At 42.1% G+C, this 12,218-nt stretch overlaps 1 protein-coding gene across 1 annotated transcript; it reads right to left on the bottom strand.

Annotated features, from left to right (window-relative positions):
- Nucleotides 1-3,263: 3,263 nt before the first annotated feature.
- LOC108283149 (acidic mammalian chitinase-like) lies at nucleotides 3,264-9,244 on the bottom strand. Its single transcript, XM_017499350.2, has 11 exons — nucleotides 9,200-9,244; nucleotides 8,743-8,772; nucleotides 7,529-7,730; nucleotides 6,912-6,968; nucleotides 6,651-6,816; nucleotides 6,282-6,406; nucleotides 5,977-6,100; nucleotides 5,160-5,345; nucleotides 4,531-4,650; nucleotides 4,274-4,415; nucleotides 3,264-3,614 (listed from the first exon to the last, which is right to left on the bottom strand). The coding sequence occupies exons 1-11, from the start codon at nucleotides 9,222-9,224 to the stop codon at nucleotides 3,343-3,345; spliced, it is 1,449 nt and encodes a 482-aa protein (XP_017354839.2). The 5' UTR covers nucleotides 9,225-9,244; the 3' UTR covers nucleotides 3,264-3,342.
- Nucleotides 9,245-12,218: the final 2,974 nt, after the last annotated feature.

The following is a 12,218-nucleotide window of genomic DNA, read 5'->3' as shown; positions in this document are numbered from 1 at the left end:
TCATCTGAGAAACACGTTTTAAATCCCTCCTTGGTTCACTTGTTGGAGGCCATGGTGGGTGCCTCTGTCTGACACCTAGCTCTCTATACTAGTTGTCAAGTGATTAAGGGTGAGTAGCTGAGCAGCATGCACACTGGGATTTCTGGAACAGTATTTTTTAGGTAAAAAATCAGAGACTGAAGCAATGGCGGATGAGTGATCCTCTGGTGTTTATTTTATTCTCAGGCAGCACATAACTTGAGAAAGAGGCTCTGGGCCTTGGATGTTGGGACTTTTAAGCTTCTTAACAAAACTCTAGTGAGATTAGGATATGGGATCTAATAACAGTATTATATAGCAAAACCTTGGCTTTCAGTCTTATCTACTACCTCAGCATTTATCTATTGGAGAACACTTGGCTTTCTCCTGATACGGTCTAACCCTGTGATTACAGTACAATTGCTTGGTGTAAACTTGGCTGAAGTTCTCATTCACCACAGTCAGCTCTCTGCCGGGATGGATTGCATTAGGACCTAGGCTATAGGTAATAGCTGGTTTCCAGATGCAACTGGCCAACTTTCTTTTCCAGGAGGCCACCTGCAGCTCACCAGGCAAGTTAACTCTTACCTCTCAACTGTCTTATGGGAGAAATCGACAAAAACCATCATAACCAAGGTATAACATGGTTAAGTTATTGAACTTCAAGAATAAATAATGAATTCTTCAGGCCCTCAGAGGAAAAAAATCAAATAACTTTTAAAAGTGGATTATAGAAGTGTAGTGATTATTCACTGGCTTCAAACAACCCCACAACAATATTCAATGCCAGAACACAATGGAGCAATGCCTACTATCTAAGGCTAAGTTCACCTGGAAGTAGCTCATGTGAGAGTGGAGTAGAATCCAAGGAATGTAAGAGAAAGGGGAGTGAAACAGGGAAGAAGGGAGGGCCAATAAAAACATGCTTTTATCAAATTAGCCACTGGTAGAAACAACTAAATGCTCCATCCCTTTGGAGCAGTGCTAGAAGTCTTAAATAATGTGTTTCTAGAACATCATGGGAAGAAAGGTGGAAACATCATGTTCCCTTGATCTTCGTAAATGACAACAATCCCTCTGCATGTCTAGATTGTACCTGTTTGAGTGGAAACCTGTATCTCAGAAGCTGTAGGAAGGGTGGCAAGAAGGGCACAACACACATCTAAAGGAAGATTTCCTAGCGCCATGAAGGCGATTAAGGCTTATGCAGAATTGGTCGCTGCAGCTTCAACTGGAATTAAAAGATAAGGCGGAGATAATTTGAAATCATGTTAAGAAGTTTGTCTACACCTGAAGAGTTCTGAGGAAAAGAAAGTACAAGCCCATTATATTATATTCTACCAAGTATAATATATTTGAATTATGCTTTCCAAGAACAGAGGAGACAGGTAGACATTCTCACATACGAAGGAGCTTAAGGCCTGCGGCAGCTACACAAATACTTGAAAAAAACTATTCAACTACAAAACAGCCACCCCTGAAGAAGTAAATGAAAGAGCCATGGGAAAAGAACTAGCTCAATATTCAATGCCAGAATAAAAAGCAGTAATATTTACAAAATTTTGAGTAAAGGAGTGAACTAATAACTTTATGTCCAAAAAGTTACCAATCAAGTAAAAAGACAACAGTCAGGCATTTTCACACATCCAAGAAAGTGGAAGATACTGCAAGTCCTTCTTGGCAAACAAAAACAAAACAAACAAGTAGCTAATTAAAGAAACAAATATTGAAGAAGCTGTAGTATAAGCATAGGGGATGAATATTGCGTTGATTGAAACACAGGACTTTAGTTCTATTATAAAACAAAGTGATACTAAAAACTTGGGGCTGGATGTGGTGGCTTATGCCTTTAATCCCAGCACTTTGGGAGGCTGAGGCAGGGGAACTGCTTGAGCCTAGGAGGTCGAGGGTGTGGTGAGTCGTGAGTTCACTCTACCCAGCCTGGGCAACAAAATGAGACCTTATCTCAAAAAAACACTTTTTAAGTTAAAAAAAAATTGGCTCTGTGAAAATAATTTAAAAAATGAAGAGTTGACAGCTATGGAAAGGATTTTAGATTTTTATCTCCCATACCTCTAAATAAGTAAATGTGGGTTTGAAAATATAAATTCAGCTTCTGTTTTTCATAATCTTTTATTCTTAATCCCATTTTTTGCTTCCCTTTAGTGCACATAAGACAGGTTTTTGTATTCTTACTGTCTTCAATTCTTACCTTTCCATTCTTTCTTAAACCTACTGCACTCAGGCTTTTGCCACCAAGTTGTTTACCAACCCTACTTTTGTCAATTTTATCAACGATCTAGAGGTTGTTAAATTTGATGGTCAATTCTCAGACCTGACCTAAGTAGTATTTAATGAACTTGATCACTTTCTCCTCCTTCATATGTTTCTTTTCTTGGCTGTCAGGGTACTTGACTCTTGGTTTTCCTTCTACCGCCCTTGGCCCTCCTTTTTTGGTCTTCGTTACTTGTTCCTGCTCTTCTCTCCAGCCTCCCTCTAAGTGCTGAAATGCTCAGGGCTTAGTCCTTGAACACTTTCCTTTCTCTGTCTCCCTTAATGATCTCATCTAATCTATTGACTTTAAATATGAACTCCCTCCAATAGTTTTATGTCCAACTATCTACTCCATAGCTCCACTTAGAAACCCAATAACCATCTTAAAGTCAACACGTCCAAAGTGAACTCCTGCTCTTCTTTCATAATTTACTCTACATTTAACTTTCTCCATTTCAGTTGATGATAATTTCATATTTGCAATTTTTTAAGTGAAAATGTTGAAATTATCCTTGGCTCCTCTTTTCGTCTCCCACACTCTACATACAACCCATAAAGAAAATGGCCAGCTTAATGAATCTTAAGAATGCGGCTTAAGCGCAATCAACTCGGACCACTTCTACTGCTGCTACTTTGTTCTGACCCTGCATCTCTCCCCTCAGTCACCGCAATAGCCTCCTAACGGTGCATTCTCAACAAACAGGCCAAATTGATCATAGTAAAATGACATTTGTTTATGGGTTGTGGTTATCTGAGTCTTACATTCTTGGGGTCCCCAGCCTTCATCTGAGTACATGCTTTGAGAATGAAGGGACTATGTATTTTCCTTGAATCCCCCTGCTTCTGCTACCCAACACCCAGGAAGAGCAGTGTATGCTGTAGGCTTGGGGGCTGGTAGGGCAGCTGTATACCATTGGGAGATAGGGATTAATTACATCTAAGATCCTACAGTAAAGAAGCAGAAGCCATTGTACATTAATGCAATAATGCGCAAACTTTTATTGCACAAGAACCACTTAGGCTGAGTGAGGTGGTATCTGACAAATGTCATCACCAGTTGCAGCAGGAGCAGGAGGCATCGAAGACAAGGCCAGTTTGGCAGTGCTGGATGAAAGTCTTTCCATTCAGACAGTTGTAGAACGCATTCTTGTCAGTGGGGTCAGGGTACAGGCCACTGGCCCTGTTGGCACAGAATCCACTACCACTGGGGCTGCTCCCAGAGCTGCTCCCAGAGCTGCCCCCAGAGCTACCGCTGTGGCTGCCACCACCTGTGCTAGGTGCCTCGGTAATGGGAGCAATGGGTTGAGCTGGAGCCTTGCAACCTGAGAAGAAAAAAAAAATAAATAAATCCTGAACCTCCTTGTTTTTAGCCAGTGATACCTGATGCATGAGAGCTAATACCCTGGAGTTTGTTCTTGGCTCCTCTTTCCATGTCTGTGCATATTTCAGTCTCCTGATTTGATACATCTTCCCTGTTCCACTCACCCCTTTGCTTAGCAACTCCTTCCTCATCCTTCAAGGCACAGCGCATTTCTTGCTCCTTACGTCGTACTGATTGAAATTTCTCATTATCATGAACTCACAAGAAGGTCACTTATTCTTTTAGGGGGCACTTTATCATATAATATCTTCTGTATTGTTGTCTGGCTTTGCAATCTTGTGAATCCAATTTCTCTCCCTAGATTGTAAACTTCCATAGAGCAGACATAGATATGGGTATTTATGCATTTGGATCACCTGTGGTACCTACAGAGCACTGTATATGTAATAGATGTTCAACAAATTGCTTGCGAAATGAATGAAGGAAGGAAGAAATGGTGAAGAGCCCTGTTTGTTCTTCCCACCATTAATCAACTGTTACCGGATAGGAATGGAGCAATAGTCAGACAATTACTTATGCAATGGCTCCCTGACTTCTAAGGAACCTTTGGCATTTCTCTCAAGTCTGAGGCTTAGTGTCCCTTCTCACTCCCTAACTCACTTGCACTCTGCAGGCCCAGAGCATCCTTCAGGGTGGTGATCAGAGGGAATTTTCCTTGGTTGCAGAAAGTGCCTGTGAAATCATCCAAGTCAATGGCCCAGACCATGGCGCCTCCGAAGTTGTTCTTCTTTAACCAATCAGCCTGTAATAATTGGAAAGGAAGCCAATTACGTACAGACACCAAGACTGAGCTGTGGCTTCGGGGCTATAATGGGAACTTGCTCACAGGCAGCAACAGCCCATGGAACACGGTCTACCTTGATTTTGAAACTCTTGGTGTTATCGTATCCAAGCCACTCATTTCCTTTGTAGGCATAGGGAACATCCTCAGGAGCCTCCCATACTTCAGTAGCTCCATTCTTCAGGAAGGTACAGATCTAACAGAATATAAGGAACAGATCAAGAGGTGGGCATTGTCCTTGTGGTGGCAGAGGTAAAAGGACACGGGGAAGGGGAAGTAGAGAAGGATTGCATAAAAACGACTTGAAAATGAAGGTCTGTGGCTCTATCAGCAAGTTTCTTAGTTCATTTGGGATTCTGTTTCTTCATCCCTTTTGAGTAATTTATTTTCAATGTGGGGAGAAAGTCTTAAATCAAGGAATGCCCTGGCAGTCAGAAGTATCTACAGATTTATATACTCTCACCAATGATAACCTGCTTTCCTACTGTTTCTGTGTTTGGAATCCAGCCTCAAAGGACCCTAGTGAAGGCCCAGTTGAAGTGATACAACAGGAGGGCTTATCTTGCCTCCCTTCTAGAGAGTCACAAACATCCACTTTCCGCTCCAATGGTTTACTAAATGGTCCAAGAACCGTTAAATATTGTTTATATTATTATCTGCATGGACCCAGAAAAGCCAGCTTTCCTCTAAAATTTGAGCGTATACCTCATAGTAGGCCCAGAACCCAGACTGCCTGGTATAGGGCCCAGCAGGGCCAGGACCAGTGGTAGAGGCACCAATCCCATGGTTGGAGGGGTTGCTCAGAAGGAAGGTGTGTCCATAGGCTGGGAATCCAACGATGAGCTTCTCAGCTGGGGCCCCGTTGTCCTTCCAGTAGTTCATGGCATAATCCTGGAATGGCAGTGGATTAGCTAGAGTTCTCACCCATAGGTACTGGCCTAGTGATTAATTATTAGCTAAACTTTTTTCGGTTTGGTGGTGCCCACTGTATAAGGTACTTGCAACATATTTAAAGTGGGATGCCTCATTCTAAACTAACTTTTAAAAATAATATGCCAATATGCAGGCTTTACATATACCCTTCTGATAAAAGTATAGTAGAAAAGCAAGACCTTTAAAATGATATTGCTGGTATGATTCATTGGTTAATGGCTGAAACTCTATATGGCATAGATGGGCAACAGATTAGAACAGTAGAAAATAGATAAGACAAAAGGGAAACAGCAAAAGGGGAAAGGTGGTAAAAGCCTTTTATAATTTATTGAAATAGGAGCAGTGGGATATCATTTTCTTTTATTACAAAACAACATACTCGTTATTAATCTTCTTTCATGTTAGGTAAAATTATCAATATGGTGTTAATAAATTGGCAAGTTTTTTGGTAAATGAGAATAGTTCATTAATGGCAGCCTAACTTCCCATTTGAGAAAACCACTTAACTTAGAATACCTTTTGTGCCTGAATCTCTATGTGAGTTACATCATCATCTCTGGTCAGCACTTGCATCTGTACAGGGACTCACCACGTTGAGGTAGGCGTTGCTGCCAGTGTCCGTCGGGTATTTGTACAGGGGGCTGTTCTCTCCGGTGTAGCCTTCCCAGGAGCCGTGGAGGTCGTAGGTCATGACATGGATATAGTCCAGGTACCTGAGGTGGGGTAGAGGATTTAAAATCATTTCTGATGGTCATTTCCCACACCTGTGAAGGCACATTTCCCCACTTCCAAAGCCTCCTAAACAAGGTCCCTGAATAGCAAGACAGACCAAGGACAAGACAGACCTGCCCAAGTGACACCTCCAGGAGTTTGGGGATAAGGCGCATCACTCACTGCGACAGCTGGGGGATCTCATAGCCAGACTGGATGTTGGAGATGCCAGCAGCTACTGCAGCAGTGACCATCAGCCTGGGCTTGTTGATCTGCTTGGCCTCCTGCTCAAAAGCTTCACGCATTTCCTATACAGGAGCAGGAAAAAGTCCGTGAATAGTAACTTTAAGTTGATTTTCATGAAGTTCATGACTCTGAATTAAATTAACTTCTTCCATCCTTCCATTCATCCCTCAGCATCCTTACTGAAATAGGGTCTTCAGGTCCTTCACCCCAACTAAAATTGTAGGAAACTAGGTTTAAGGTCCCAGTGATCTTTCATATGAGATGGGTGTATACTTTCCGGTCAAAATGATCTTGAACTCAGCTCACCTGCACCAGGACAGTGAAGAGATGCTTGTCCTGAGGAGGGCTCCCACGAGAGCCAGGGTACTCCCAGTCAAAGTCCAGCCCGTCAAACTCATACTGGCGCAGGAATTTGATGACTGAAGTGATGAAAGTCTGGCGGTTCTCAGGAGTAGAAACCATGGCAGTGAAACTGAGGGAGATACAAAGAATGCAGGGTGAGGCCTTCGTGGTCCCAACACCTTGGAGTAAAATCAATCTAGGAAGTCATCTCCAAAAAGAACTTACGGAGCAGTGCCAAAGTTCCAGCCACCAATAGCCAAGAGAGTTTTCAGTTCACTATTTCTGAGGGAGAAGAAACAAAGTGGTTTATCAGAACACATGAAAAGAAAGGGAATCCATTTCAACATTTAGCTGCAACAGTGAGCAAGAAGCCAGGAAAAGTGTCATGCAGCCTTCTCATCTCGATTTATCTTCATTCTTGTCCTTATTTCCTAACTTACGAATGTTGGAGTAGGTGACTAGGTTGCTATGTTTCAGTGTCTCCACAGTTCTATTTCTTTCCCTAGGAATGAAGCTTCTGACCAAGGAGACTGAATACTTTATCAATACCAGCTTTGGATTGCTTCCAAGTGGAAGATATTTCTCATCTGAGTCCACCAGTGGCCTGACTTGTAAGCTTCCCTTGGGAACTGAGCTGGGCTTTAGTTGGCAACTATCTTCTGTGAGCCAGCCATTGCCCTTAATATTAAAGTCATCCTTGCACTTGAAATAATTTTTACAAAACTAAATTTACCTGCTCGTTGGCCTGTTTGGAATTTCTGCCTGAAGTCTGCTGTGGAAGATCTTGTTTAAACTGTCCTTGAAGGTTAAAAGATCTGAAACTCAGGTTTTCCATCACTTACTTGTTTTTCAGGCCATTGAAAGCTTGGTAGAGAGTCAAGTCATCCCATTCGATGGTGGTGATCTCGTTGTTCCGCATCCCAGCAAAGGCGTAGATCAGGTGGGTACAGAGGCAGGGGTCGATGTTGTCAGGCTTGAAGCGCCCCAGGCCGGGCCGGTACTGGGCCCAGTTGGTGAAGTAGCATGTCAGCTGGTAGGCAGAGCCTGTTACCCAGAGGAAGAAGGTGAGAGGCAAGCTCCCTAGTGAGTCATAGATTTATTTAAAACCCCTGATTTCCAAATGATTTCCCTATTTGAAATCTCAAAGGAAAGGGGAAAAATCGATTTAAGAACTTTATGTTTCAGGAAACCTATAAAGAGCAGACAATTCAGGGCTGAAGTTATCTCTTAGAGATAGCTCTGTTCCTCCAAAAGAGAATTAAACAACCTTAGAAACCAGTGTCTTCAGCTGAAATAGAACTTTAAAGCTGGTAAACTCTGATTTAGATGTATTCTTGCTCGCTTACGTGGGAATTAGCACTTATGTACCAAGCATTGCTCTGAGAAACTTACTTATATCCACTCATTAATCCTCGCCAAAACCTTGCAAGAGAGGTACTATTATTTTTCCCATTTTACCCATTCGGAAACTGAGACACAGAAAGGATGATAGTATAAACCTATTTAGCCCTTGTAGATGTCTCCCTGAGCAATTCCATCCAGGGGGAAATTAGCTATCCACCAGGTGCCAAGGGCCCTGGCTACTGGTTCAGATTCTGCCATGAACTCTCTATATTACCTGGGTCAAGTCATATGTCCTATCTATGCCCTGGTTAACTGGTCTGTGAGATGGGGTGGTAATGCCTTTCTTGTACAACTCTCAGAGAAGAGTTGTTTTCAAACTCAGTAAGATGACAGATTTGAAAATGTTTTAAGAGCAGAAGACACCATGTAGCTGCTTCACCATGTTCGTTTTTATTTTATTTTTTATTTTTATTTTTTTAGTTTTTATTGTTAACACTTATTCTTTAAGACTGCCATCTGGTTGGTTTCTGCTTCGGGATTCTCAGGCCAATGGTATCAATCCTTTAAACTTGGTTAGGGAATTTCAAACTCTCTAGAGAGTAGTTAATATTCTTTGTCTGATGTGAAAGGACACAGGGCCATGCTGAGCTTCCAAATTATGAAGAAGCAAAAAAGGAACAATATAGTGGTTCATTCCAAGAAATATACATACCTATCTCAGCTGTCAGCACAAGGAGCAGACCTTAAAGCAACAGAGAGAATAATGAACTGGAGGAATGTGAGCAGAGCAGCCTTTATACATGAGTCACCTCACTTTAGCAGTAGGAAACTTTTGGTATTTTTCATTCTTTTAAGACCCTCTGTAGATGACCCACCTACTGAGGCCGGTAGAGCCTCTGGATTTGTCCTGGAAACCCACTCCCCTCTATTTCCATTCAAAAGACCATTAAAGTGCCATGAGCCTTTGGGGCCTGGTGAAGGGAGACGGCAGTGAGAAACCTGTCACCAGGCAATTGAGGGCTGTCCCCTGTTCAGTACATCCCAAACTTTTGCCAAAAGCAAAAATCTCAGATGATTTGGTTTAAATTTGAAGGTAAAAGAATTTAAAGGGGCAGAAAAACAAGAGGGAGAGAGTTGCTCAGAGGCACAGAGATGAGACAGTCTCTTACCAGTGAGGAGGGTGAGCTTGGCCATGTTACCTCAGTGGTAATGTCTCCCTCATCCAACCGGCAATTTGTACCCCCTTGGTCCTCTCTTATCAGATTCTCCTTTATTGAGATTGCCTCTCAAGCAATGTTGATATTGGCAGTGCTCACAAAGCTCCAACCCATTTTAGAACCCATTATTGACAGGGAAACAATACTATCTGATTTCATTTAACAAGAAGAAATGATTGGGCTCAAGCCCAGGAACCACGCTTATAAGCTCCATTATGGAGTAGCTTATGTAATTCAAAATGGCTTATGTACAGTGAGCTATATTCTCTATTTGGATAGTGAAGCAACTAACTGGCCATTTTATGCTCTCTTTGTCAGGCAGAAGCACTGAGTAACTTTGCATTCACTTATTCTTTGCAGTCATCCACTCACTCATTGTAAGAACAAAGTTTCCTCCTTAAGCAAAGGCTATAGAGGGTCACTACCTACTTTGTCTTTTTGACCCCAAATTCATTACCTCTTTTCCTTCTGTTGATTTTTCTGCTTCTATTTCTCCTACCCATTCCCAGCCCTCTACCCCTGAAGTGGACTTCAATTGGTTCTTCTCTTCTCAGGAGGCTCCTTTCCTCTGTGACTCTTCCTTGGATTCAGCCTGCCTTAGGGCCCCCAGCATAACATACCTGATCAGCAGTCCCTGAGCCTAATGGCTGACACTTTCCAGGTGGTTCTTTCCACTAAGCCAGCACCTCTTCCTGTTGCCTACATTTCTGTGGGTGGTTCCAAAGTTCTCCTGATCACTGAGGATCTCACCACTATAGTTTGTATGATTCATACACTTCTTCTACTCTCCAAAACCCATTGGTCACTAAAATCTATAGTCCTCATCTCTTTGGTCTCAGAGTTTCCCTTCTCTTTGAAACTTTCAATTCCCTTCCCCACCACCACTTCTTTCAGAGCTTAGCACTGTGACAGTGCACTGTAGCTTCCTTGTTTTTCTTCTACAACTTTTCTGTATATGACTCCAAGTCCCTGGAGTTGGGGCACAGAGTTTAACAGCTCCTTAGTGCCTCCCAGAGTTTTTTCTCCTTTACCTGTCATCAAGACTCGACAATCTTGCCTCAGTTTAACTTTCTGCCTTGCCTTCTGCTAGCCTCTCAATTTAAATCATGCATATTAAGTTATACTATTCTCCATGCTCAAAAATAGTCGCAATTTCACCCTCTTGCTGAGGCCATTCCCTCTATCTAGAATATAAAATATTGTCCTTCTGTACCCAGCTCCCACTCCATTAAAAGCTCATCTGAATTGCTTTCCCTTCCTCACCTCTACTTCTCTGGTATTTTGTTTGTACCCTTTGGAAAACTCACTGCTTCCTTTTATGAACCATTGGTGGGGAATAAATGTGGAACCAGTGGAAAAGCCCACACATATTGGCTTTCCTTTCTACCATTGAGGTTCAAATTCTTTCTATTGCTCATTTGGTGTGAGAAATTGGGAAAATTCCTCAATCTCGGTTTCCTAATCTAGAAAATTGGGATACAAATGCCTACTTTCATGGCAGTTGTAAGCATTAAATGAAATATTTGTAAAGAATCAGGTGGATAATAACACTCCACGAATAATAATCATCATAGACTATTTGCACATGTGCCTTATCTCCTGCTTAAAAACTCCTTAAGAATACTAGTCTTCCAAAGAACGCAATACTAGTCAAACCCGTGTTGATTCCCATGTTGTACCTAAAGTCTATTTCCTATGCAAAATAGGGCTTCTAAATAAACATTCATTGAGCACCAAATAAATTAATTTTAGTAGGAGTAATCGTTGTATTTTACACATGAAAAAGCAGGCTAGCGTAAGAGCATCTTTTGGGTAAAAAGTCTTCTAATATTTTTAAAGTCATACCTTATAGAAGGATGTCTAGACATGCTGCCTACTTTAATGCAAATGCCAGGAATTGCAAGATGGATTTTAATTGGACCTTTTTGCAGTTTGAGAAAGATTGCTGTAAAGCTCATAGCCATAAGACAGAGGCACTGAAGCACTGTGTACATTAGGAGCATCTGCAGGAAAGGTAAGTGGTTTCACTCATCTCGCACTCTAGCTTTCCCAGATCACCATTGCTTTCTCCTGCGCCTCCCTAGTTGAGTTTTAGAATGCTTAAAGGCTTCCTTGTTCTTAAAAGTAAAATAGGCTGGGTGTGGTGGCTCATGCCTCTAATCCCAACACTTTGGGAGGCTGAGGCAGGTATATCACCTGAGGTCAGGAGTTTGAGAGCAGCCTGGCCAACATAGTGAAACCCAGTTTCTACTAAAAATACAAAAATTAGCCAGGCATGATGGCTTATGCTTGTAGTCCCAGCTACTCAGGAGGCTGAGGCAGAGAATTGCTTGAACCCAGGAGGCGGAGTTTGCAGTGAGCTGACATCACGCCACTTCACTCCAGACTGAATGACAGAGTGAGATTTGGTCTCATTAAAAAAAGAAAAAAAAGGAAAATCGGTGAGCTAGGGAGTCCTAGCAATATAGCATATGTAGTTCTTTGCTGGTGGCTGTGGGTCCTAGATTCAGTCCTACCTTAGATTTGTTTTGGGTTCTCAGCCTATAGTATGGCATTGAGGTCCTGACCCTGAATTTATTCCTGGATCTTAAGACTTTCAGATGAGTTCAGGACATTCACAATTGTTTATGCTAGTTCAGTAATGGAACTTATTTCTTTGAAAGCCTCCCAATACTATTGTGTGGGCTCCTGGAAAGCTCACAGAGGGCTAACAATATTCCTTTGTTCTGGCCGCCTCTCTTGTAATGTTAAGAGCAGAACTCCAGGCTAAGTTTCCAGGGCAGTGCTGCCCATAATCCCTCAAGGAACTTGAAGGGGTAAATGTTACAACAGTGGCAGGAGCAGGTGTGAGTCAAGGTTAAAGGAAATACAGCCTTTAACCTAAGTCTGAGGTAATGAGCAAGAAAGCATCCTGGATTTGAAAGTCAGGAAATGTCTAGTGTGTACTCTACCACTATCGTGCTTTGGCTTT

This window comes from Cebus imitator, unplaced genomic scaffold (genome assembly GCF_001604975.1).
Source record: "Cebus imitator isolate Cc_AM_T3 unplaced genomic scaffold, Cebus_imitator-1.0 Scaffold256, whole genome shotgun sequence".
In the NCBI taxonomy this organism is placed as follows: Eukaryota; Metazoa; Chordata; class Mammalia; order Primates; family Cebidae; genus Cebus; species Cebus imitator.
The sequence above is the reverse complement of the archived record's forward strand: the minus strand, read 5'-3'. Positions and strand labels throughout refer to the sequence as shown.